Here is a 27,880-nt window from a genome sequence, read left to right as displayed (position 1 = left end):
AGGAAATCAGTCCTGAATATTCATTGGAAGGACTAATGCTGTGAAGCTAAAGGACAACAGGTTTACTTTCTGATCATTCAGAGAAAAAAGAAATGATAATGTTTACTTACTGATAAATTGCATTTGAGTGAAACTAGCTACTGGATCACAAGACCCAAGCAGCCAGGACACTGCCAAGCTCTTGGGAACAGAAGTAATCGACCAACAGGTGAGAGGCTATGGGAGGGGCAACTAGACAGACAGCCAGCAAAACAGATCTGGCAGCCCAGCCAAGATAGGAACAGACCGGGAAGTGCAGGGATTAGGTATCAGGAAGCAGAGATGGGCATGCCAGTTACTCTGGCCTTAAGAATAATCACTATGACCACAGGACCAGCTGCAAACTAACTCCAGTGTATGTACTCACATGAGGATGTGTTCATTTAAATCACCTCTTCCTTCATTCATGAAATTAGCAAGTGCATTTGGGTGGGAGTCATCCTTGTGTCTCAGGAACCAGAGAGGGGAAGCCCCTATCTACGAAAGCAGTTTCCTAAATTTAGCTGGACTGAGCCTGCTAGAAGAGCTGTAGACTATGAGGGCCCCAGGAGAAGCAGGGGGTTGAGGCCCAGGCCCTGCTCCAGGAGGCAGCACTATACACAGAGGGAGAGACACTCAGACAACTGTGCCATGTGGCCTGTGATGGGTGTGGGACAAAGTAACAAGATTGTCCCCATCTGTGTGTGAGATTAGGATGGGGTTATAGAGTTCACTTGGATTTGAGACGGGCCTGGAGGGACAGGTAGGATTTGACAGGCAGAGATGGGAGTTTCATGGGCATTCCCAGCCAAATGCAGAAAGCAAAGCCTCATGAGGGAGTGCACAGTGGGAGTTGAGGTGGCCCTTGCAGGGAGCATCTGGAATGTTCAGAAAAGTTGTGGGAGATGCAGCTGGAGAGGGAGCTTGAGGTCAGGCCAACATGGGTCCAAAGCAAGGAGTTCACACCAAATTTGGATAAATAAAGTCTTTGTGTACTCATTTATTCTTTCATTCATTCAACAAAAATGTATTGCATGCAAAACCTCTGCCAGGTGCTGTTCCCCTGGATGCTGGGCACACAGTAGGGAGGGCAGCTTCTGCCCTCCTGAGGCTAGTATCACCTCTGGGTAGCAGGAGTGCCATGGGGAAGTGGAGGCTGCTGCCTAGTCCAGGGTGAAGGGCCCTGAGCTGTAATAGGAGGGTCACTTCAAAGGGGAGGGCACTTGGCAGGTCAGTCAGAAGTGATGTCCCCTTGGCTAGGCCAAGACAAGTCCTCCAGCAGCCAACATGGGGAATGAAGCATCCCTCAATAACTGGGGCAAAGGGTCAGAAAAGTCAGGTTTGGAAAGGAGAGGAGAGGCCTTGAGGCAGGGGGATGACCACTTAATCCTCCCACTGACCCCAGCCTGCAGCAGGCCTGGATCATCGGCCAGCCTGGTCAGGGGTCTCTCGGCCGGCATCCCTCTGCTCTTCATGCCTGTAGTCATCCTCTCCCTCCTCTTCTTGTCTTCCGGAAAGCTCTGTCAGCTGCTCTGGTGGCTCCCGGTAGGCCGCCCGGTTCCTGCAGGCATTGAGGACAGAGGGGAAGGGTTCACACTCACCCACTCAGGACTTAGGGAGCTGGGTCTAGTGCTTGCTATGAGGAGAGAGCAGCCTGTGACAGAGGCTTGCCCCCACACCCACAGGAAACTCTACCCTGGGATTAGACACTGGAGAACCATGGGCCCTGGAGTCATGTACCAGATAGCAATGCCACTCTATGATTTGGGTGAATCATTTACTCTTTTCTCAACTATAAAATGGGGTGGATAAAACTTGTTTTTATTGTTCACAGCTGCCCCCTGAGGTGCTATGAGAGGAAGAGGCTGTGAGGAGCTGGGGCACATCTTCCTAACCTGCTCAGACCCTTGCCAATAGGCTGCCCCCGACACTCACGGCCGTGCGACGTCGGTGTCCTCAGCCTTGCCGGTGTCCCGGCAGCAGCAGCAGTAGAGGATGATGCCGATGATGACGAGAGCCGCAGCCACGCCCCCAGCGATGCCCGCATACAGAGCCACGTTCATGGAGGCTGGGAGAGGCAGAGCCACAAGTCCTGTGAGCCCTAACCGCAGTTCCCAACTCGAGCCCATAACACAAGATGCAGGGTGTGCATGCCAGGGATGAGGAACCACAGTAGCCAGTGTCCCCGATGTGAGAGGTGGTCCTTCCCAGGCTCTGAGTGGCGCCTGCCTTCCCAGCCCAAGGGGCAGTGCTGCCAGCAGCACGGCCTCCTGGGAATGACCAGACAAGGCTGGAGGATGCTTTTCAGGATGCAAGTGTAGAAAAGGCCAGATGGCCAACAGATCTGAGCTACTCAGGCTCCAAAAGAGCCCTCAAGTGTCATGTCAGCTCTTACTCATTTCCAAGCTGGTCAGGGTGTCCCTCCCCAAATGATGGGGAATGACTCTGTGGAAGCCAGGTCTGGGCACTTCCTCCATGCCCACAGAGCAACCCTAAGGGTAGGACTAAGGTCTCCAGAAGCCAATCTTAGGTGCTATTTCCAAACAACAAAGGGAACTGGGCTAGCCTTCAGATGAGGAGAGCCTGGGACAGGAGCATCTGGTCGTCACCTCAGCCACCCTGCCAGTGGGAGACCCCAAAGAGGCTGCCCGGCTCACCTCCCAGTCAGCTGACTCTTTGGACCCCCAGCCAGTCACCTTCTGGCCTTCACCCTCCCTCTCTCCCTCCACCCCAAACTGCTCTTACGAGGTCTGACAGCCACAGTGATGTTGCAGGATTCGGTCCCCACCTCATTGCTGGAGATGCAGATGTAGTAACCCGACATTTCTGTGGAGATGTTCTTCAGAGAGAAGGTCTGTCCTGTGACTGGGAAGCAAGAAGAGGCACGCTGAGGAGACAGTCCATCATAGTAGAATAGAAACAGCTAGGAAGGAGTGTGGGCTCCTGAACTCTTATGTAGATAAAAGCATTGCCACTGAACATGTCTGAGTCTCATCTGTAATGTGGACAAAATATCCTCCTGTAGGGCTGCAGGACGATTAAACCAGGTGGACTGGACCATTCTGAAGTGCTTAGAATTCAGGCAGAAACCGTGTGTTTGAAGCCACATTAATTTTGTGACTTTGGACAAGGAACCTAGCTTCATTAAATCTGTTTATTTATAAATAAAATAATAATAGTGCCTTCACAATAGGGTAATTGTGAACATGAAATAAACTACTAATGAATATAAGCCCACAACCAAATGCCTGATGTAAATGCTTAGGAAAATAGGAAAAGGAGTACATCAAGGCTGTATATTGTCACCCTGCTTATTTAACTTTTATGCAGAGTACATCATGAGAAACACTGGGCTAGAGGAAGCACAAACTGGAATCAAGATTGCCTGGAGAAATATCAGTAACCTCAGATATGCAGATGACACCACCTTTATGGCAGAAAGTGAAGAAGAACTAAAGAGCCTCTTGATGAAAGTGAAAGAGGAGAGTGAAAAAGATGGCTTAAAGCTCAACATTCAGAAAACTAAGATCATAGCATCCGGTCTCATCACTTCATGGCAGAAAGATGGGGAAACAGTGGAAAGTGTCAGACTTTACTTTTCTGGGCTCCAAAATCACTGCTAGATGGTGACTGCAGCCATGAAATTAAAAGATGCTTATTCCTTGGAAGTAAAGTTATGACCAACCTAGGCAGCATATTAAAAATTCCAGACATTACTTTGCCAACAAAGGTCCGTCTAGTCAAGGCTATGGTTTTTCCAGTGGTCATGTATGGATGTGAGAGTTGGACTATAAAGAAAGCTGAGCACCAAAGAATTGATGCTTTTGAACTGTGGTGTTGGAGAAGACTCTTGAGAGTCCCTTGGACTGCAAGGATATCCAACCAGTCCATCCTAAAGGAGATCAGTCCTGGGTGTTCATTGGAAGATCTGATGTTGAAGCTGAAACTCCAATACTTTGGCTACCTGGTGCAAAGAGCTGACTCATTGGAAAAGACCCTGATGCTGGGAAAGATTGGAGGCAGCAGGAGAAGGGGATGATGGAGGATGAGATGGCTGGATGGCATCATCGACTTGATGGACATGGGTTTGGGTAAACTCCAGGAGTTGGTGATGGACAGGGAGGCCTGGTGTGTTGCAGTTCATGGGGTCAAAAAGAGTCAGACAAGACTGACTGACTGACTGAATTAAACATGCTTAGGAAACATAATATGCATTATATATTACATAGAAATGTTTTATAATTAGATTATATGATTATAACAACTTTTATGATCTTCAGAAACAGAATTCCTCAGCTTAGACTCATGTGAAAGCAGGCTTTAGAACCTCAAGGACTCTGAGTTCTGTATTTCTCTACCATGAGTGGTATGTGTGCGAGTGTATGTGGTATGTGTATGTTGTGTATGTGTGTGTATGTGTGGTGGGATAGGGAGGAGGCAGGCAGTCAGTCTAGGCTCTTCCTCTTTCTTTTCCACCACTTAAGTAAGCCATTTAACTTCTGTGAGCTGTAGTTACTTCATCTGGAAGTGGGAGGGAAAGTATCTGATCCTCCCAAATTCAGGGCGATGGTCTACATGTCCTCATGAGAAGACGTTCTACTAAATCTATGATCCTACAAATGTCTTCACCCTGAAAGGGAAAGTTAAAGCATAAAACATAAATGTTTAGACAAATTTATATACCCCATCCTCAATGCTGGGCTTCCCTGGTGGTGCTAGTGGTGAAGAAACCCCCTGCCACTGCAGCAGACATAAGAGATGCGGATTCAATCCCTGGGTCGGGAAGATCCCCTGGAGGAGAGCAACCCACGCTGGCAACCCACTCCAGTATTCTTGCCTGGAGATTCCATGGACAGAGAAGCCTGGCGGGCTACAGTCCATGAGGTCGCCAACAGTTGGACACAACTGGAGCAGTTCAGCACACACACACCCTCACTGATGCTCTGTCATAACCACTATCACGAGACAAGAGCTAGTGGCCTTTGTCCTCTAATTTGCTGCAGAGTCAGCCTCCCCTGCTCTCACGCCCTCCGAAGGAGACATTCTAAACTGCAAATAGGATCTGAGTGACATTTCAGAGACAGTCCCTCATCTTCAATAGTAAGTCCAAGTTCTTTAATATGGATGTGTTGTTACAGATCTGGCCTTGACAATCCAGCTTTCAGTTCAGTTCAGTTCAGTCGCTCAGCCGTGTCCAACTCTCTGTGACCCCGTGGACTGCAGCACGCCAGGCCTCCCTGTCCATCACCAACTCCTGGAGTTTACTCAAATTCATGTCCATTGAGTTGGTGATTCCATCCAACCATCTCATCCTCTGTCATCCCCTCCTCCTCCTGCCTTCAACCTTTCTGAACATCACGGGTCTTTTCAAATGAGTCAACTCTTCACATCAGGTGGCCAAAGTATTGGAGTTTCATCTTCAACATCAGATCTTCCAATGAACACCCAGGACTGATCTCCTTTAGGATGGACTGGTTGGATCTGTTTGCAGCCCAAGGGACTCACAAGAGTCTTCTCCAACACCACAGTTCAAAAGCATCAATTCTTCAGTGCTCAGCTTTCTTTATAGTCCAACTCTCACATCCATACATAACTACTGGAAAAACCATAGCCTTGACTTGACTAGATGGACCTTTGTTGGCAAAGTAATGTCTGGGCTATTTAATATGCTGTCTAGGTTGGTCATAACTTTACTTCCAAGGAGTAAGCATCTTTAAATTTCATGGCTGCAGTCACCATCTGCAGTGATTTTGGAGCCCAGAAAAATAAAGTCAGCCAGTTTCCACTGTTTCCCCATCTATTTGCCATGAAGTGATGAGACTGGATGCCATGATCTTAGTTTTCTGAATGTTGAGCTTTAAGCCAACTTTTTCACTCTCCTCTTTCATCAAGAGGCTCTTTAGTTCATCTTCACTTTCTGCCATAAGGGTGGTGTCATCTGCATATCTGAGGTTATTGATATTTCTCCTGGCAATCTTGATTCCAGTTTGTGCTTCCTCTAGCCCAGTGTTTCTCATGATGTACTCTGCATATAAGTTAAATAAGCAAGGTGACAATATACAGCCTTGACAGTATAGAACAGTTAGAACCAGTCTGTTGTTCCATGCCCAGTTCTAACTGTTGCTTCCTGACCTGCATACAGATTTCTCAAGAGGCAGGTCAGGTGGTCTGGTATTCCCATCTCTTTCAGAATTTTCCACAGTTTATTGTGATCCACACAGTCAAAGGCTTTGGCATAGTCAATAAAGCAGATGTTTTTCTGGAACTCTCTTGCTTTTTCGATGATCCAACGGATGTTGGCAATTTGATCTCTGGTTCCTCTGCCTTTTCTAAAAGGCAGCTTGAACATCTGGAAGTTCATGGTTCATGTACTGTTGAAGCCTGGCTTGGAGAATTTTGAACATTACTTTACTAGTGTATGAGATGAATGCAATTGTGTGGTAGTTTGTGCATTCTTTGGCAGTGCCTTTCTTTGGGATTGGAATGAAAACTGACCTTTTCCAGTCCTGTGGCCACTGCTGAGTTTTCCAAATTTTCTGACATATTGAGTGTAGTACTTTCAGAGCATCATCTTTTAGGATTTGAAATAGCTCAATTGGAATTCCATCGCCTCCACTAACTTTGTTTGTAGTGATGCTTCCTAAGGCCCACTTGACTTTACATTCCAGGATGTCTGGCTCTAGGTGAATGATCACACCATTGTGATTATCTATCTGGGTCGTGAAGATCTTTTCTGCACAGTTCTGTGTATTCTTGCCACCTCTTCTTAATATCTTCTGCTTCTGTTAGGTCCATACCATTTCTGTCCTTTATTGTGCCCGTCTTTGTATGAATTGTTCCCTGGTATCTCTAATTTTCTTGAGGAGATCACTAGTCTTTCCCATCCTATTGATTTCCTCTATTTCTTTGCACTGATGACTGAGGAAGGCTTTCTTATCTCTCCTTGCTATTCTTTGGAACTCTGCATTCAAGTGGGTATATCTTTCCTTTTCTTCTTTGCTTTTGGCTTCTCTTCTTTTCACAGCTATTTGTAAGATCTCTTCAGTCAGCCATTTTGCTTTTTTGCATTTCTTTTTCTTGGGGATGGTCTTGATCCCTGTCTCGTGTGCAATGTCACAAACCTCCATTCATAGTAATCCAGCTTTACCTCTTGCTAGCTCCCCTGGTGGCCAATTCTTTACTTGCCCAGCTCTACTCTGTTGCAAGATTGTGTCTCAGTGTGAATTATTCTTGCCTGAATATGCTACTCACTATACTTCCTCAAATATGATTTTTCCAACAATCTTGTATTGTGGATGGAACAACTATTTCAATCTCCAGTGCCCTAGAGGTAACTGGAGGCTTGGAGAAATTAAGTGACTTCCCCAAGGTCACAAAAATAAGAAATGACAAAACAGTAACAAAGATTCATTTTTAGGTCTAGAATTCCCAAGAACAGTTGACAACTTTTTAAAAAATATATATAGAAAAGAGAACAGAGAGGGTGACAAGTAGAAAGACCATGCCAGGACCTCCCATATCACAGATGAAGAAGAAGCATAGTTTATGAGCAATTGCCCCACTGTGGTTTCAGAAAACACCCCATGGAAGAGGACATAAATCTTGGTGTTCTGGACAGTGCCACTTGCAGGAATGGCTGCAGGAACAGGCTGTGGTTTTAGAGGCTAGCATCATATAGAAACACATCATTTATTTTCAAAATGAGGCCTCTCTGACCAAGAAACTTTGTGAACAAGATTCCACATTTGATGGGGTGACCAACAAACCAATCTTAGACTGCTGCGCCTGTGGAAATACCAAGTACAGACATATATTTTATGTGAATTTGTCTGAGAAGACACACCCGAAGGATTACCCACATGTCCACATCTATGGTTATTAAAGAACTTTGGCTTCTGGTTGGAGACAGGATGGCAGAGTAGGACTTGAGCTCAACTCCTTCCACAAAAAGACCAAAATCATATCTAACTGCTGAAACAACCATGGACAAAAAAGACTGGAACCCACCAAAAAAGATACTCTGCATCCAAAGACAAAGAGGAAGCCACAGTAAGATGGTAGGAAGGGCACATTCACAATATGCCCAGTCAAATCCTATACCCACCAGATGGGCAACCCACAAGCTGGTAAATAATTATATCACAGAGGTTCTCTCACAGAAGTGAGAATTCTGAGCGTCACATCAGGCTGCACAGCCTGGGGGTCTGGCTCTGAGTGAGGGACTCCTCAGAGCACTTGGTTTTGAAGGCCAGCAGGGCTTGGTCACAGAAACTCCACAGAACTGTGCCAAACAGAAATTCAACTCTGTTGAGTTGGAGGGTGCACACAAGGTTTTATGTGCACTGGGACCCAGGGGAAAAGCAGTGACTTCATAGGAGCCTGAGACAGAAGTTTTCGCTGGTTTTGTAGCATCTCCAGGGAAGGCAGGGGGTGGCTGTGGCCACCGTGGAGACAGAAACACTGGAGGCAGAGGTAGCGGGGTGTCCTCTATGGTGTGAGCGCTCCTGGAGGCTGCCATTTTGACCTGGCCCCACCCAACAGCTCCAGTGCTGGGATGCCTCAGGCCAAACAACAAACAAGGCAGGAACACAGCCCCACCCATCAGCAGAGAGGCTGCCTAAAGTCTTTCTGATCCCACAACCAACTCTAAACACAGCCCTTGACATGGTTCTGCCCACCAGAGGGGTAAGACCCAGCTCCACCCACCAATGGGCAGGCACCAGTCCCTCCCACCAGGAAGCTTGCAAAAGCCTCTAGGAGAACCTCACAAACAAGGGAGCAGACACCAGAAGCAAGAGAAACTACAGACCTACAGCTTGTGAAATGGAGATCAGAAAGTTAGACAAAATGTGATGGCCAGAAGCATATGTTCCAGATGAAGAAACAAGATAAAACCCCTTACGAAGATTAAGCTCAGTGGAGATAGGAAACCTACCCAAAAAAGAATCCAGAATAATGATAGTAAAGATGACCCAAGGCCTCAGAAAAAGAATGAAAGCACAGATGGGAAAGATACAAAAATGGTAAAACAAAGAGCTAAAAGATATAAAGAACAAACAGCTGAACAATATAGTAACTGAAATGAAAAGTAAACTGGAAGGAATTAATAGTGTAAATGAGGTAGAACAACAGGTGAGGGAGCTTGAAGGCAAAGTGCTGAAAGTCACTGTGGCCACTTTACTGTGGTCACCACAGTAAAGAGAAAGAGCGAGAAGAAATGAGCACTTATGGGACAACATTAAACACACCAGTGTTCACATTATGGGGGTCCCAGAAGGAAAAGAGAGAGAGAAGGGCCCTGAGAAAATCCTGGAAGAGACAAAAGCTGAAAAACTCCCTAACATGGGAAAGGAAACCTGACCCAAGTCCAGGAAGTACAGAGAGTCCTATGTATGATAAACTCAATGAAGAACATGTCAAGAACACATATGAACCAAATGGACAAACATTAAACACCAAGAAAAAGTGTTAAAAGCAACAGGGAAAAGCAAAAAATAACACACAAGGGAATTCCCATAGGTTATCAGCTTATTTTTCAAGAGAAACTCAGCATGCCAGAAGAGAGAGGCACAATATAAAGTGATAAAAGGGAGAAATCAGGACTTGCTTTGTAGTCCAGTATTTAAGACTCCATGCTCCAAATACAGGGGCATGGGCTTGATCCCTGGTCAGGGAACTAAGATCCTGCATGTTGCATGGTGTGGCTAAAAGACAAAAAGGGAAGGGGAAGCAAACCTACAACCAAGAATACTCTACCCAATAAAGCTCTTGTTCAGAATCAATGGAGAAATCAAAAGTTTTACAGACGAGCAAAAGCTAAGACAATTCAGTACAACCAAACCAGCTTTACAACAAATCTTAAAGGAATTTCTCTAGGTGGAAAAGAAAAAGGTACAAGAAAATTACAAACAGGAAAGCTTATCAGTAAAGGCAAATAAACAGTAAAGGTAAGAAATTATTCACGCACAAATATGATATAGTAACAAGCAATCATGAGAAGAGGAGAAAACAAATGCAGCATATGGAATATATATTTGAAATCAAAAGACTAGAACTCAAAACAATCTTGCATATATATAGACTGTTATTTTGAAACCTCATGCTAACTGCAAACCAAAAATAAACAATAGATACACATATAAAAAAGAAAAGGGAATCTAAACACAACACTAAAGTTTGTCATCAAATTGCAAGAAAACAGAAGAGAAAGGAAGAAAAAACCCTACAAAAACAAACCCAAAACAATTAACAAAATGGGAATAAGAAAATACATATCAATAATTACCTTAAATATAAATAGATTAAATGTTCCAACCAAGGGATATAGACTGACTGAATGGATACAAAAACAAGACTCAATATATACACTGTTTAGAAGAAACCCACTTCAGATCCAGGGACCCACACAAATTGAAAGTGAGGGTATGAAAAAGGGTATTCTATGAAAATGGAAATCAAAATCTGAAGTAGCAGGACTCGTATCAGACAAAATAGACTTTAAAATAAAGGCTGTTAAGAGACAAAGAAGGACATTATGTAATGATCAAAGGATTAATCCAAGAAGAAGATATAACAATTATAACTATATATGCACCCAACATAGGAACACCTCAATATATAAAACAAATGATACCTGACATAAGAGGAGAAATCGACAGTAACACAATAATAGTGGGAACTTTAACACCCCCACTTACATCATTGGACAGATCATACAGACAGAAAATCAATAAGGACAGACTTCCTTGGTGGTTCAGTGGTTAAGTCTCCACACTTCCAAATGCAGGAGGCACAGATTTGGTCCCTGGTCAGGAACCTAAGATCCCACATGCTGTGTGATATGACCAAAAGGATTTTTTAAAAAAAGAAAATTAATAAAGAAACACAGACATTAAATTAAACATTAAATCAGATAGACTTAATTGATATTTGTAGAGTATTCCATCCAAAAGCAGCAGAATATACATTCTTCTCAAGTACACATTCTTCAGGATAAATGACATGCTAGGCCACAAAGCAAGTCTTGGTAAATTTAAGAAAATTGAAATATATCAAGCATCTTTTCTGACCACAATGCTATAATATTAGAAATCAACTACAAGGAAAAAAAATACTGAAAAACACAAACACATGGAGGCTAAACAATATGCTACTAAACAACAAATAAATCACTGAAGAAATCAAATAAAAATTTCTTAAATACCTAGAGGAAAATGAAAATATAAAAGTAATGATTCAAAACCTATGGGATGCAGCAAAAGTAGTTCTAAGAGGGAAGTTTATAGCAACACAATCTTACCTCAGAAAACAAGAAAAATCTCAAATAAACAACCTAACCTTACACCTAAAACAACTAGAGAAAGAAGAACAAACAAAACCCAAAGTTAGTAGAAGGAAAGAAATCATAAAGATCAGAGCAGAAATAAATGAAATAGAGACAAAGAAAACAATAGAAAAGATCAATGAAACTAAAAGCTGGTTCTTTGAGAAGATAAACAAAATTGATAAATTTTAGCCAGATTCATCAAGAAAAAAAGGGAGAGGACTCAAATCAATAAAATTAGAAATGAAAAAGGAGAAGTTACAATGGACACCACAGAAATACAAAGGATCATAAAGGACTACTACAAGCAACCATACACCAATAAAATGGACAATCTGGAAGAAATGGTCAAATTTTAGAAACGTATAATCTCCCAAGACTGAACTGAGAAGAATACAAAATATGAACTAATCACAAGTACTGAAATTGAAACTGCGATTTAAAACCTCCCAACTAATAAAAATCCAGAACCAGATGGCTTCATAGGCTAATCTACCTAACATTTAGAGAAGAGGTAACCAGAGTTCCAGTTATGCAATCCATTAGTACTTGGTACTTATATATAGAAAAGCCTTAACACCTATCCTTCTGAAACTCTTGCAAAAATTACAGAGGAAGGAACACTCTCAAACTCCTTCTTTGAGGCCATCACCACCTCGATATCAAAACAAGACAAGGATACTACAAAAAAGAAAATTACAGGCCAATATCACTGATGAATATAGATGCAAAAATCCTCAACAAAATACTAGCAAACAAACCCAACAATACATTAAAAGGATCATATACCATGATCAAGTGGGATTTATCCCATGGATGCAGGGCTTTTTCAATACCTGCAAATTAACCAAGTTAGTGTGATATAATGCGCTAACAATTTGAAGAATAAAAAACATGATCATCTCAATAGATACAAAAAAGAAAAAATAGAAAGCTTTTGACAAAATTCAACAACTATTTATGAATAAAAAGAACTCCAGAAAGTAGGATAGATGGAAACTACCTCAACATGATAAAGGCCATGTGTGACAAACCCACAGCTAACATTATACTCAGTGATGAAAAAGTTGAAAGCATTTCCCCTAAGATTAGAAATAAGACAAGGATGTCCTTTGTTCAGCATAGTTTTGGAAGTCCTAGTCACAGCAATCAGCGAAGAAAAAAAAAGGAATCCAAATTGGAAAAGAAGTGAGACCAGAAAATGACCTAGATAGCATCAAAGAACTTGGTAAAGTTGCCAGATGCAAAATTAATACACAGAAATACACTTCTAGGCACTAACAATGAAAGATCAGAAGGAGAAATTAAGGAAACAATTCCATTTACCATCACATCAAAAAGAATAAAATACTTAGGAATAAACCTACCTAAGGATACGAAAAACCTGTACTCTGAAAAATATGAGACACTGATGAAAGATATCAAAGATGACACAGATGGAAAGCTACACCCTGGTCCTGGATTGGAGAAATCAATACTATCAAAATGACTACACTATCCAAGCCAATGGCATTTCTTTTGCTGAATTAAAACAAAAAGTTTTTAAATTTGTATGGAAACAAAAGACTTATAATAGCAAAAGAAATCTTGAGGGGGAAAAAGAAATGCAGAGCTGGAGAGTCAGGCTCCCTGACTTCAGACTATACAACAAATTACAATAATCAAATCAGTATGGTTCTGGCACAAAAACAGAAATATAAATCAATGGAATAGGAGAGAAAGCCCAGAAATAAACCCACACATGTTTGGCCAATTCATCTACAACAAAGGAGGCAAGAATAATATCAATACAATGGATAAAAGATGATTTCTTCCATCAGCAGTGCTGGGGTACCTAGACAGCTGCATGTGAAGAACGGAATTAGAACATTCTCTAACACCACACACCTGGCTTCCCTGGTGGCTCAGTGGTAAAGAACTCGCCTGCAATGCAGGAGCCGCAGGAGATGCAGGTTCGATCCCTGGGTCAGGAAGATCCCTTGGAGGAGGGCATGGCAACCCACTCCAGTATTCTTGCCTGGAGAATCCCATGGACAGAGGAGCCTGGTGGGCTACAGTCCACAGGGTTGCAAAGAGTTGGACATGACTGAAGTGACTTAGCATGCACGCACTAACACCACACACAAAAACAAACTTAAAGTGGATGAAAGATCTCAATGTAAGACCAGGCAGTATACAACTTTTAGAGAAAAACATAGGCAGAATGCTCAATGACATACATTGTAACAATTTTTGGAGCCACCTCATAGAGTAATAAAAATTAAAAAACTAAAAAATGGGACCTAATTAAACTTAAAAACCTTTGCACAGCTAAGGAGACCATAAACAAAATGAAAAAACAACACACAGGGTGGGAGAAAATATTTGCAGACAACATGACCAACAAGGGATTAATCTCCAAAATATATAAACAGCTCATGTAGCTCAATATCAAAATAACAAACAATGCAATCCAAAAATGTGCAGAAAATCTAAATTAACAGTTCTCTAAAGAAGACGTACAGATGGCCAAAAAGCACATCATTAACTCAAAGATACTCAACATCAGTAACTATTAGAGGAAGGCAAATTAAAACTACAGAGGTATCATCTCATCTGGCCAGAATGGTCATCATCAATAGTCCTACAAACAATAAATGCTTGACAGGATGTGGAAAAAAGGGAACCCTCCTACAGTATTGGTGGGAATGTAAATTGGTACAACCACTATGGTTGTACAGAATACTGTTCAAGAACATAGCTACCATATGATCCAGCAAGGCCACTCCTGGGCATACATCTAGAGAACAGCATACTTCAAAGAGATACACGCACCCCAGTGTTTACTGCGCACTATGTACAACAGCCAAGACATGAAAACAGCCTAAGTGTCCATCAACAGACAATGGATGAAGAAGTGGTACATATATACAATTAGTTAGTTAGTTCAGTCGCTCAGTCGTGTCCGACTCTTTGCAACCCCATGAATCACAGCACGCCAGGCCTCCCTGTCCATCACCAACTCCCAGAGTTTGCTCAAACTCATGCCCATTGAGTCGGTGATGCCATCCAGCCATCTCATCCTCTGTTGTCCCTTTCTCCTCCTGCCCCCAATCCCTCCCAGCATCAGGGTCTTTTCTAACAAGTCAACTCTTCACATGAGGTGGCCAAAGTATTGGAGTTTCAGCTTCAGCATCAGTCCTTCCAATGAACAGCCAGGACTGATCTCCTTTAGGATGGACTGGTTGGATCTCCTTGCAGTCCAAGGGACTCTCAAGAGTCTTCTCCAACACCACAGTTCAAAAGCATTAATTCTTCGGCGCTCAGCTTTCTTCACAGTCCAACTCTCACATCCATACATGACTACTGGAAAAACCATAGCCTTGACTAGACAGACCTTTGTTGGCAAAGTAATGTCTCTGCTTTTTAATATGCTATCTAGGTTGGTCATAGCTTTCCTTCCAAAGAGTAAGTGTCTTTTAATTTCATGGCTGCAGTCACCATCTGCAGTGATTTTGGAGCCCCAAAAAATAAAGTCTGACACTGTTTCCACTGTTTCCCCATCTATTTCCCATGAGGTGATGGGACCAGATGCCATATATGCAATTACTCAGCCATAAAACAGAATGAAATAATGCCATTTGTGGCCACACAAATGGATTTAGAGATTATCTTACTAAGTGAAATAAATCAGAGAAAGACAGATATCATGTGATATCACTTATATGTGAAAGAAAGTGAAAGTGAAGTCCGACTCTTTGCGACCCGATGGACTGTAGCCTACCAGGCTCCTCCATCCATGGGATTTCCCAGACGAAGAGTACTGGAGTGGGTTGCCATTTCCTTCTCCAGGGGATCTTCCCGACCCAGGGATTGAAACCGGGTCTCCCACATTTTAGGCAGACGTTTTACTGTCTGAGCCACTAATACGTGGAATCTAATAAAATGATATGAGGGGAACTTATTTACAAAACAAAACAGACTCACAGATTTAGAAAACAAACATGGTTGCCAAAGGGGAAATGCAGGGGAAGGGATAAATCAGGAGGCTGAGATGAGCATATACACACTACTATATATAAGGTAGTCAACAAAAACCTACAGTATAGCACAGTAACTTAAATGGGAGAAGAACCTGAAAAAGAATAGATATATGTATATGTATAACTGAATCATTCTGAAACTAACACATTTTAAATCAACTATACTCCAGTATAAAATAAAAATTTTTTTAAAGAAAGAAAAAGATATATTATACAAGCAATGGAAGTTCATTATAAAAACTTATACATATATTACATTATGCTCATTACAATAATATGTACATAACATACAATAATTTATGACATAAAATTATTACTTCAGTTTAGTCTAATCTAGAAAATCTTGCTATGCTCATCACATCAGTTCAAAACAAGATGAAGAGGGTCCCTATCCTTTGCTGTATATAAGGGAGAACAGACATAAGGCAATGGTGATTACATAGTGATTAGAGTTCATAATGGGAGCCCTATCAGATCTTAATCTCATCTGATGGGTCAGAGGAGGCCTCTATGAAGAGCAGAGAACAAAATAAAAATCGTTCATAATCTCATCAGATGGAAATAATAGCACTTTGATTTCAGATTATTTTCTTCCAATCCTTTCATATATACTTTCTCCAGCTTCATCCCCTGAAACTCAGCATGATAGTCTCTGGTTACTCATTCGCTATAACATGCTATTCCTTCTATCCTAGAATTTCATACCTTGGCAATTTTTCTGGAATACTGTTTACATGTGATTGTAACATATGATACTAAGAAAGGGTTTATGACCAAAGCAAGTTCAGCATGAGTTAGAGTTTCTGACGTGCTAATAGCACCGGACACCTCTAACACGGGTTATGGTATTAATGGCCCCATTTTCTAAGCCAATTGGGTTTTTATATTTTTAAGAGGCATCTTGAAGGAACACAAAAGTATTCTGAGAAGTACTCTATGAACCTGGACATGTTTCAGGGGTGTATGGCTCTTAACAGAGTCCCACTATTTTAGAACATGAAACTCAATCTGCGTGTTAAATGTACCCAGCACATTTCAGACAGATCAAGGTGGAAAACCCCAGGCTCTTTCCAGGCTCTTCCCATTTATCAGAGCCCAGCTTGGAGCTCCTGGCCTTGTTTAGCGTAGGGAACATGTGGCAGCCTAGGCCAGAGTCAGCACTTTCCTTCCCCAGCTTCTCAAAACAAACAATGGACATTAGAAGCTGCTCTTGGATTAACCAGTGCACACACATTGTCACAAGACCTGTTTTGATTCTGGTTTGGAGCTCCCAAGTCCCTTTTCCTCTGGAAAAGACCCAATAGTTCTTGGAGTCTGGCCAAAATGAATGTTTCTTCTGCAACGCCACCTCGTGGTCAAGAAGGGGAACACACAGGACCGCAGGGTTTCCACGTCGCCTCTGCAGCAGCTCGGAAGCAGTTTCCCTCCAGAGCAGCCCCGGTCAGTGAGAGACACTGACGTCAGATTGTCAAGGTTTGACTTTTCTGCCCCCTGCCCCACCACCTCCCTGATCCCATGGTTTGTCAGCAAGCTCAAGCTGCCTTCAACAAGCCTGGCTGCTGGGAGCAACGTCCATCCCCAGCCTTCAGAAAGCACGTGGGAGTGTGTGCGCGCACTGCGCCAGTCATGTCCGACTCTGTGTGACCCCACGAGCTGCGACCCGCCCGCCTCCTCTGTCCACGGGATTCTCCAGGCAAGAATGCTGGAGTGGGCTGCCATTTCCTCCTCCAGGGGATCTTCCTGACCCAGGGATCAAACCTGGGTCTCCTGTGTCTCTTGCATCGGCAGGTGGGTTCTTTTATCACTGAACCACCTGGGAAGCCCACCCTTCAGAACATCCTCCCCTAAAGTGCTCCCACCCCTAGAATCCCTTCTCCCACCTTCCTTACTATGCAGATTCCTACTCCTTCAGTGCATGAAACTCAGCTGACAGGGTTTACAAGGATGTGCAGAGGTATCACATACGTGATCGCCTCTTACTGTCTCCACAGTCTTTGGGGAAGGCTGTATAATGATCATCCCAATCTTGCAGATGAAGATACTAACCGTCTGAGAGGCCACGAGTGACAGAAGCCAGAACTCAAACCCTCATTTGTTGATTCCAAATTCCCTGTCTTTTACTGCTGGCTTACTCCCGCTGATCTAAATTAAAGGAAACAATCTCTAATGTTGAGAATTATCTCTTTAGATGTAGAAGGTTGAGGAACTCTGCTCCCCAGACTGCCCACTGTGGATTGTTTCAAAATATTTTAAAAGTCAGAAACGGGTTTCAACTGACCCACAGAAGATGACATGATAGACTCTCTGGGGCTCCATGAGGCAAGACAGAGCCGAAGTCTTTAAGAACAATGCCCAACCCGCACCACCATCCGGAGGCTTTTTTCAGTCACTGTCAAATCCCAATTCTGACTCCGAGTAATTCTTAACTAGAGGCAGAATAACTCTTTTCCAAAGTAACTAAGCAATCTCCATTTAACCTCTTTTATTGCCCTCATGTTTTTGGATCATTGAAAAACTGAGTTCTGGCTGCTAACAAGCAGATGAATCTTTCACAGGAGAGCTGTGAGTAGGGTCCCCACATCCTACAGGGCAGAGGCCAGCCTCCCTAGTCGGATACGCAGGCCCTACATCATCTCTCATCTCAGCTTCTCTTCAGTAGTATCTCCCATCCTTCCTGCAGGCACAGTTCCTAAGCTTTCTCCACGCTTAGCCTACTCATTCTTAAGGAACCAGCTCAGACAACAGCTAATCGTTCTACCAGGCACTTGGTCTCAGTATTTTATATGTACTTTCATTTAAACTTCACAATAGGACTTACCTAACTCCACACTCCCAATGCAAGGGGCATGGGTTTGATTCCTGGTTGGGGAACTAAGATCTCACAGGCTGCAAAGAGAAGTCAAAAAAAAAAAAAAAAAAAAGACTTCACAATATCCCTATGAAATAAATACTATTTTATGCCCATTTTACAGATGTACAAATGAAGGCAAAGAGAGACTAACTTGCCAAGGTCACACAGCTAACAAGCCAGGATTCAAGCCCATGCATGCTCCTAACCACTATGCTCTCCTGCCTGTTCCAGTGCCTCCTCCTTGAAGAAACCTTCTTTGACCCCTCTGGATTCTAGCACCACTGGATACAAACGATGGCAGCATTTCCCATCTTGTTACCCTCTGCTAGCTTCACTGACAGGTGGGTCAGTGGTAACGAATCTGCCTGCCAGTGCAGGAGAGGTAAGAGACAGAGGTTCGGTCCCTGGATCCGGAAGATCCCCTGGAGAAGGAAACGGCAACCCACTCTGGTATTCTTGCCTGGAAAATCGCATGGACAGAGGACTCTGGCAGGCTGTAGTCCATGGGGTCACAGGAGTCAGCTGAGTGACTGGGCATGCACTCATGCAGCCCTCTGCCCCACACACTCTGCCGGAAGGCCAGGTCACCGGTGTCTGTGGCTGGCCTGTGACCATCTATGGAGTCCCTGGGCTGTTCACAGCCCGGAGACAGGAGGTCATACAGCTAGAGGAGAGCTGCCAACCAGTTTGGACACAGCCAGAAATATGTAAACAAATCCAGAAGCTTGTTGAAATCCATAATGCATCTTCTATTTTATGTTCAATAGATTGGGTTCTACTAATTCTTTTTTTTTTTTTAACTTTCCAGAAGTTCTTGTTTTACCCGCAAACTAATGGTAGAGTGCTCAAGCTCCCCTCATTTGGCAGGAGCCCCTATCTGTGCCCTCACTTGGAGGGACTTGCTCTCCCATCTCATCTCCTCAGACCTGTTGTCTATACCCACTGCTCCACCACCCACTTCCTTTCCGCCCACACTGGACAGAAAGTCTTCCCAGAAGTTAATCCAATGGGACTTCCCAGACCTTGGCTTTCTTGATCTTCAGGAGTGGTGGGTGCAGCTGGCTAAGCAGCTGGTGGAAACAGGGCCCAGGGATTCCAACGGGGTTTTCCCACATTAGTCGACTCCAAGGTAATGGCAGCGGGATGTTTATACAGCTCCTTTTTTCTTTCCAGTTTGTTTCCTGATCGAAAGGTCAAATGCTAAACTGCCTGGTACAAAACCAGTCTCCTGGCAACCACAGCAGAATCTACCATTTCCTTTCCTGAGAATGTGGGAACCACATAGCAGACCCAGTTGTGTAGTGGGGACCATACAATGGGGTTGAGTTTGGGGGTGGGAACCAGGGCAGTCCGAGATGTATCTGCCTAGATAAGGGATGGAAATAGAAACTTCTCTGCCCTTAAGTGGAGCCACAGAGTTAAACCAGAGGACTTTAGTGTATACTTTAGGACATGATCATAATCAAAACTAAAATCCCACCAGTGCCTGTGCAGTGACTGGTTACTGATACATGCTTGCTTGAGAGAATTCAGTTATGGGGAATAAAGAAAACAAGTTAACATGCACGATGTAATTATCTGTCACAATAACCTATGAGGTAGGCACTATTATGAGAAAAAATGCTGCTTAAAGAGATGGTCCGAGATAATCCAGTGCAAAATGCAGGGGGCAGGGGCAGCCTTCAGGAGCATCTGACTGGTCAGCCCAGGGTCTCCTCTGGCAATTCTGGCCACACCAGCGGCACCTCGATGTGGGGGGCTGGCCTTCCTGGCAGACCTTTTTACCTGCTGTGACTTGACGCTCTTGGTGCAGGACATTGTAGCTCTTCCAGCTGTACTGAGGGGCTGGGGAGCCCTCCTTTGACTGGCAGGTCAGCTGGATGTTGTTCCCAATGACGGTCTCTCCCTGAATGCTGCAGTCTGGCTTGGAGGGCGGCACTGTGTGGGGAGAGCCGAAGGGAAGCCGTGAATGACTTGGGGCTTGGTGACAGCCACTCCCTCGCCCCAGACACACATGCACTGCCTTGTTTGTTCACAGGCAGAGAAATGTAAAAACCTTGCTTAGCTCACTCGCCTGAGAAAACAGTCTGCAGGCTGGATTTGGCTGTAGTTTGCCTACCCTTGGTTTCAGTGAAAACCTCTCTCTGAAACCCTTCAATGCTAACTTCTTAGGAATGTTCCCTTCAGTTAAGCAGTACGCTCTTCTGCTTTGCTCATGAAAAGGAATGACCCAAGTGACTGGGTGATGGAAGAGACCCCTGGCGGCAGTGGGATTATGTGCAGGGCAGAGAAAGAGGGCTGAGATGGAGGGGACAGAAAGGAGCAACAGACACACACAAAGAAGAAGGCCGCAGAAAGAAGGTGGCAGAAACCAACAGGCCACCCTCAATGCACCAGCCTAATCTGACCTCTTAGAACTCCTGAAGACCTCAAGCCAGGGCCATTCACTCAACACTGTAAGTTACCATACCACTGTGTACAGTGGTTTGTTCTACAAAAATACTGTATTCCTGACTCTGCTGGGCATGGAGATGACATCGTGTGTGAGTTTTTGTGTTTAAGGAATCCAGTGGGGGCAAAAAAAAAAAAAGCAATGACCAGGCAGGACGCAACAATGCTGGGACAGGAAAGGCATGACAAAGGCATGACCCACTCATGAAGCCAGCAGTGGAGGTGGTGGGAGGGGCTGGAGAAAGACGGGGTGGCACTCCAGCCAGAGGGAGCAGCCTGTGCAAAGGCCCTGAGGCAAGACTTCAGGTAGTGCCCTTCTGGGGGGAAGAAGAGGACACTCAGTGGAAAGTACTACTGCTGACTTCCCCAGGGGCACGCCTGTCCATCCTGCTTGCTTCTTTATATGCCCCCTTGGATGGTTTGCTCGTCCCAGTAAAGAATGCTGCCCTTTCCACAATTCAGACTGCACAGGTGCACAGTCACAGGGCGTGGAGGGTGAATTCCCGTCTCTGCTTGGCCCAGAGCTGCTGGGAGAAGCTATCCAGGATGCACGTCTCCCCTCTAGCCTCACATTTGCTCTGGTATTTGCTCTCTGACAAAGGCAGGTAGTTGCTGGGTGTGCCCCCTCATTTCCTGTTGTCTTGGTGAGGGGCAGTCAGGCATGGAGCAGCGTGGGGCAAATCAAAGGCATTTCCCATTGCCACCCAAAACCTAAAAGGCCCTAGGTTCAAGAACAGGACTCAGGTATCCATGCCCAGACCCCAGAGACTGAAGCAGCCTGGGGAAGAAAAGGCTGCTACCCACCGCTACTCTCACAAACAGCCCGATGCCCTCCCTGCTAGCCCAGCCCGCAGGCATCTGCAGGACAGAGAAAGTGAGCATCACTTCTGAGGAGACTGGCTCTGGTCAGAGCTGTTCCTGAGCCAAGCTTTATCTCTTGAGCTCTCTAGAGGTCCAGGAACATCCCTCCCTACCAGTAAAAACTCTCACCCTTGCTTGCCAGGTACTCCTTTAACAGGATCCTAACCTTTTATTCCACAAAAGAGACTGGCCACAAACACAATACCATCTGCGAAGTCTCTCATTGACTCAGAGCCATGCTAAGGGTGCATGACTAGTAGCCAGCATATGCTGAACATATCCAGTGGCTAGCTTTCTTATGCCACGGTTTGCTGAGGGAAAATTATTGAAAACAAATCCCTAATCCACTCTAGAGGCAGCAGTAGAAATAACGGCAAACAAGGGACTAACCACTTCCTAGGAGACCCACCTTATGGAGGAATGTGTTAGGGTCCTTTCCCCAGGCCCTAAACCACAGCCCTCAAACTGCTTTCCCACCTCAGCTCATCCTAGGCACCCCCAGCCCTCACTCCGTCCAGCCCCTCCCCAAAACTGGCCTCGGCGGCCCTCACCATCAAGAACAACTAGGACCTAGAACCATACGGATCTAGTTCAAACAGCCCTTCCACCCGCTGAAGGGGGATGTAGGACTCTTGTAGATCTTGGATTCTCAGCTGGCGCGTCCCAGCTCCTAAATAGATGGTAGATTATACCTGAATATTTATAGAGGGCGAAGTGATGGGAGGGAGCGGGTCCGGGCCTCTCCAAGGCCTGCGACTCCCACTGCAGACGTCAGGGGGCGCCAGAGGCCGGGAAGACGACCGGTCCAGCCCGGCGGCGCCAGGCCCCCGGTCCCCGGGCCAGGTGACTGCCCCATGGTGACCGAGACGGTTCGCCTCCTTCCGGAAGCTCCGTGCTCGCCTCAGTTTACTGTGAGGTCACGCAGCCTGAATGGACAACCCCATATAATTCAAAAGCTTTTCTGCCTAAAATCAGCCCAGCAGCAAGCCATTTGGAAATAAAACTTGTAAAAATCTTTTTCCCTGGGTTTACTTAACATGTACCAATTATCTTTCTTTTTCAAGCAAAACAGTCTTTTCACCGAGTTTCATAATCTCAGGTTAAATTTGTAGTCTTTGCCTTGGAGTTTAACTAATTCGTCTCTTAAAGTGCAGCTGGTCCTAAGAGAGGAGGGGGTGGAAATCCGGACATTCACACTTGAGTCGGCCCAGCCCGCTGCCCTGCCTGAAACCCGCTTGCTGCCAGAAGAAAACCAAAGCCGTTAAATACGGAAGCCAGAGGAGCCAGAATCCGCCAGAGAAGGACCGAGGGGAGCAGAGCGAGGGACTCAGCTGGGGGTGAACCAGGATAAGGGGAGGCGGTGAGGGAGGGCGGGCAGTGCAGGAGAGGAACGAGGAAAATGCTCGCTTCCCTGGCTGGGTAATCTCTCTCTCGGGAGCTAATGCAGACGAAATTAAGCGCTGTGAACACAAAACGGTTTAATGCAACATTAATTATAATAGCTTAAATTGGAAACGGTGTCCAGTTCTAGGACAGAGGACTCAGCATTCCCTTGCTGAAGTGGCATGAAGCTTAAAGAACAGCGAGTGCTAAGACAGCAAGTAATGAAATGAAAAGACAGAAGTTCCTGTGGTTAGGTTACAAATTCAGTTATGTACAGAAATAAGTATGTGGACAGGAGCTGGAAGAAAACGTGGAGAAAGAAAACCCAGTGATATAGGTGAATGTTTGTATTTTTTGTTCCACCTTTCTTTAAATTAGTATTTTTTTTAAGAGGCAAGGGGTCACCAAACACAGCTATTTGTTTATTTGTGTTAGGACTAAGGTCCTTGTAGCAGGAGAACAAGAACAGGGCAGCAGGGCTTCTTTCTGACAGTCTGATGCGTTAGCAAGTTTGACATGAGGAGCCCTTCACAAACGGGCAGACTCTTGATTCCACAGAGCCAGTAGAAAGACACATCATGGCACTCCACCTCGTCGGGGTCAACTGAAAGACCGCTGTAAAAATGCCGTAAGGTAACAAAATGTGACGGTGTCAGCCTTGTCCAGGAGATGAGGGGAGGTGTTCCTACAGCTCTAAGACCATCAAAGCTCCCCATGAAAGCTCCCCATGAAGTAAATATCCATGTACTCAGAGGGCTGTGGGGCTTCAGTGTCCCAGACCTAGGTTACGACCTTCGATGTGGAAGAGCAGTTACAGAACCTCAGTTTTCAGCAAGTGATGCTTCCAAGGTGGGCATGTCCTGTGGACAGTGGGCACATCCATGGCTGGCACTGCTCTGCCTCTCCAAACTTCTTTCATTGGCATGGGTGCAGGAAGGGCAAGACACAAGTTAATGCAATGACACCATAAAACATAACTGGCAAGCTTACGTCTGCCATGGAGTGAAAGAGAGGGAATGCTGAAACGTTGTCAGTGATGAAGAGTTTGGGAATCACCCAGAACTGGAAGGCTTGATGGTTGGGAACGGTGAACGGATTGAGCAGCCCTGTTTCCATCAAAGCTTGGACACTTTCTAGTCGTCATTTAACCGCTTGGGTCTCAGTGTTCCCTTCTATCAAATATGAATGTTAATACCCACTTTCACAGATGTATTGCAAAGAGGAAATCAGATCATATCCATAGAGGACTTACTGAGATGCCTGGCACATAGCCAACAGATGCTCAAAAAAGGATAACTGTTATGATTGTGAACTTGGTGTTATCTAATTAAAGGATGCTTACTCCTTGGAAGGAAAGCTATGACCAACCTAGACAGCATATTAAAAAGCAGAGACATTACTTTGCCAACAAAGGTCCATCTGGTCAAGGCTATGGTTTTTCCAGTGGTCATGTATGGATGTGAGAGTTGGACTATAAAGAAAGCTGAGCGCCAAAGAACTGATGCTTTTGAACTGTGGTGCTGGAGAAGACTCTTGAGAGTCCCTTGGACTGCAAGGAGATCCAACCAGTCCATCCTAAAGGAGATCAGTCCTGGGTGTTCATTGGAAGGACTGATGCTGAAGCTGAAACTCCAGTACTTTGGTCATCTGATGCGAAGAACTGACTCATCTCAAAAGACCCTGATGCTAGGAAAGATTGAAGGCAGGAGAAGAAGGGGATGACAGAGGATGAGATGACTGGATGGCATCACTGACTTGATGGACATGAGTTTGAGTAAGCTCTGGGAGTTGGTGATGGACAGGGAAGCCTGGTGTGCTGCAGTCCATGGGGTCACAAAGAGTTGGACATGACTGAGCAACTGAACTGACTGATCCAGGCAAAGATCATTGCAATTTGTAGTTTTCCCTCCATTTAAGAGGATCCCCTTGGTTTGCAGAGCAGGAGGACACAGAGATTGGGTATTTGGTTACATGGAATGGGTACGGTTTCCTGCCCTCCTCTTACACAACTAAGTAAACACATTAGTCTTTATTTGGCCACAGAAAGCCTGGAATCCAGTCATTATAGATTGGCCAATATAGGTCAGAAAGTCTGACATATCATCTTCCTGATATCATTAAAATGTCATTCCATTGCAAAATAATACGTAAATTGAATATAATTCCAACCAACTTTTTTTAAACACAACAATGTGATTTTAATATTAACATGAAAGAATAAATGTGTATAACTGATTTGGAAAAGTTTAATAAGAGAAGATATTACACAGTGCCAGATTTTAAAAGCCATGCACACAAATACTGATAACTAAATATGTATGTGTGCATGTGTGTTTGTATCTCCACACGGACTACAGACATACTATAATCACAACAATGTGATATTGGCATAGGAATAATCAAAAGGAGAATAAATGAAATAAGGAGTAAAAAACAGCTGTGTTTATGTAACAGTTTAACTTGTGACAAACCTGGCATTCCAGTGGGAAAATAATTGTTTCTTTGTTGTAATAAATGATGTTGATGTAATTGGCTATCCATTTGGAAGAAACCAAAGACCCTTAGTATCCTATGTTCAAAAATAAATTCCTGATGAAACAAAGATCTAAGGGTAAAAAAACAAGACTTACAGACATAAGGAAAAAACATTAAGTTCATTTTTATAACCCCAAAGGTGGTGTGGGAGATCTTGTACCAGACAAGAGTCCCCAAATCCAGAGCAAAAGACATCAATAGGATATGGGGGGGGGGGGGGGGGGTACTTCTCCTGTGTCTCAGAATGTCCACTAAAATCTTCAGGTTGAGGCTCTGAATGGTTAGTATCCTCAGTGCTAAGGAGAGGAGTGACCTTCCCAGTAGTGAATTTTCCAATTATCAGTTACCCTCCTGCTTCCCATTTAAGAGAAGGCTAGAGATTCATCAGAGAGATTTCTTTAAAGAAGATTGTCAGAAATAGGGACCATGAGCATCTCTCCTCCTTCTCTTGGTGGAAGGTAAGGAGGTATTTCCCCGCATCTCGTTCCCAGCCAGGGAGGAACCACGAGAATACCATGTGGAGATAGCGGTTTTCTACTGTCGGGAACTGGCACCTCTCACTTGTCACTGAGGCTTGTAAAGAGTCAGTAAGTTCCTGCAGCCTACTCCTGGAACGTGATGATGGAAGGGCTGTATAGATGTCCTTGGGTATCTGAGGAACCATCTGGGGCACATTCAGGTCCTAGCACTTGCTCAGAGAAGCTGGCTGGAGCAGACTGCAATGGCAAGGCGAGGAGAGCATGCAGCAGTGAGAAGGATCTGCCTTTCCAGGTGCAGGCTTTAGCAGAATAAGGATGGAGGTGTGTTCTTGTCACACTGAAAGGATTTGGCCCCAGAGAGCTGTTGTCTGGGTCAAGGGGAGCCCAGAGTGGACAGTGAAGAGTAAGAGCAAGTTACCACAATCAAGGGAAGGTGGGAAAGGGTGAAAGATGTGAAAATCTGGCCTGCAGGTGTGCAAAATAGTTGTGTCAGGTGGGTCCCTTGGTGGGGCCAGTGCTGAGGAACCCTCTCACGCCCCCCACAGAAGAGGCAGTAGTGGGATGTCTGCTCTGATTGGGATCACGGGATAGCAAGAGAAGACGGTAAGGGGCCTGGCTAGGTGATCACGGCTTTGCTTTCCCCTTTAACACTTGGCCATGACCTCAGAGTCACAGAGGTGAGAGTGGGAGGAAGTGAACTAAGGAGAATAAGGAAACAGACCCAGCCTTTAATCCACTGCTGGTCTCCTCACCTTAGGGGGTCAGCGCCAAGTTAAAGAGAGATGTGAAGCTTATCAGGCTTCCTAGGTGGTGCTAGTGGTAAAGAACCTGCCTGCCAAGGCAGAAGACATAACAGATGAGAGTTGGGTCCCTGGGTTGGGAAGACCCCCTGGAGGAGGGTGTGGCAACCCACTCCAGTATTCTTGCCTGGGGAATCCCATGAACAGAGGAGCCTGGTGGGCTATGGTCCACAGGGTCGCAAAGAGTCAGACACAACTGAAGTGACTTAACATGGATGTGAAACTCAAACTGAACAGATTTTTTTTTTCACCTAGTCAATTAACAAAATTTATAAAAAATTAAGCTTCCCTTGTGGCTCAGCTGGTAAAGAATCTGCCTGCAATGGGGGAGACCTGGGTTCAATCCCTGGGTTGGGAAGAACGCCCTGGAGAAGGGAAAGGCTACCCACTCCAGTATTCTGGCCTGGAAGAATTCCATGGAATTCCATGGGGTCACAGAGTTGAACATGACTGAGCGACTTTCACAGAAAAATTAAGAAGATTGATAACATTCAGTTCTGGTAAGAATATAGGAAAATAAGCATGATCACATAATGATCATGACAATAGTAAATTGCTTGGGAGAAAGTAATTTGCCAGTATGGAGTAACTTTTAATGAAAGCAAAGTCTTTGACCTAGAAATCCTTCTTTTTAAATTTTTTTCCTTGATGCCTAATGATGTTGAGCAAATAGAAATCCTGCTTTTAAGAATTTATCCAACAGAAACAAAGATAACACAGTAAAAGAATATGCATATACATATATATGTATATATATATATACATATATATACACATATTATACATACATATATATTGTTTGTACAGAAGAATGGAAACAGCTTGAGAATGTACATCAGTATGGGCCACTGGAATAATCATAGTACATTCATGCAAGGGAATGTATTATATTAATAGGTATATTTGTATGTAATGATCTAGAGAAATTTACATGAAACATTAAGAAAAAAGAAAGTTACAAAAAACCTTTATAATATGATCTCTTTTTTTAAGAAAAGGAAAGAAAGAAAAATGAAATGTGTGTGTGTGTGTGTGTGTCTTGAAAAGACTTGGAGAGGAATCATTCAAGGGTGGCCTTGGCCACCTTGTTAGCATGAGGGTGCAAAGAGGAGATGGTTATTCTTTATTCAGGGCTTTATTGTTTAACTCACCACCAT

General features: G+C 44.4%; 1 protein-coding gene across 1 annotated transcript in view; it reads right to left on the bottom strand.

Annotated features, from left to right (window-relative positions):
- Positions 1 to 988: 988 nt before the first annotated feature.
- GPA33 (glycoprotein A33) overlaps positions 989 to 27,880 on the bottom strand; it is a 114,119-nt gene continuing 87,227 nt past the window's right edge. The window contains exons 4-7 of the mRNA XM_070462711.1: positions 20,000 to 20,152; positions 2,764 to 2,883; positions 1,954 to 2,086; positions 989 to 1,579 (exon numbers count right to left, since the gene is read on the bottom strand). Of these exons, the coding sequence (XP_070318812.1) occupies positions 1,441 to 1,579; positions 1,954 to 2,086; positions 2,764 to 2,883; positions 20,000 to 20,152 (545 nt within the window). The 3' untranslated portion in view covers positions 989 to 1,440. The remainder of the gene's footprint in view (positions 1,580 to 1,953; positions 2,087 to 2,763; positions 2,884 to 19,999; positions 20,153 to 27,880) is intronic.

Source organism: Odocoileus virginianus, unplaced genomic scaffold (assembly GCF_023699985.2).
Source record: "Odocoileus virginianus isolate 20LAN1187 ecotype Illinois unplaced genomic scaffold, Ovbor_1.2 Unplaced_Scaffold_12, whole genome shotgun sequence".
Classification (NCBI taxonomy): domain Eukaryota; kingdom Metazoa; phylum Chordata; class Mammalia; order Artiodactyla; family Cervidae; genus Odocoileus; species Odocoileus virginianus.
Note: the sequence above shows the minus strand (reverse complement) of the source record. Positions and strands in the feature narration are given on the sequence as shown.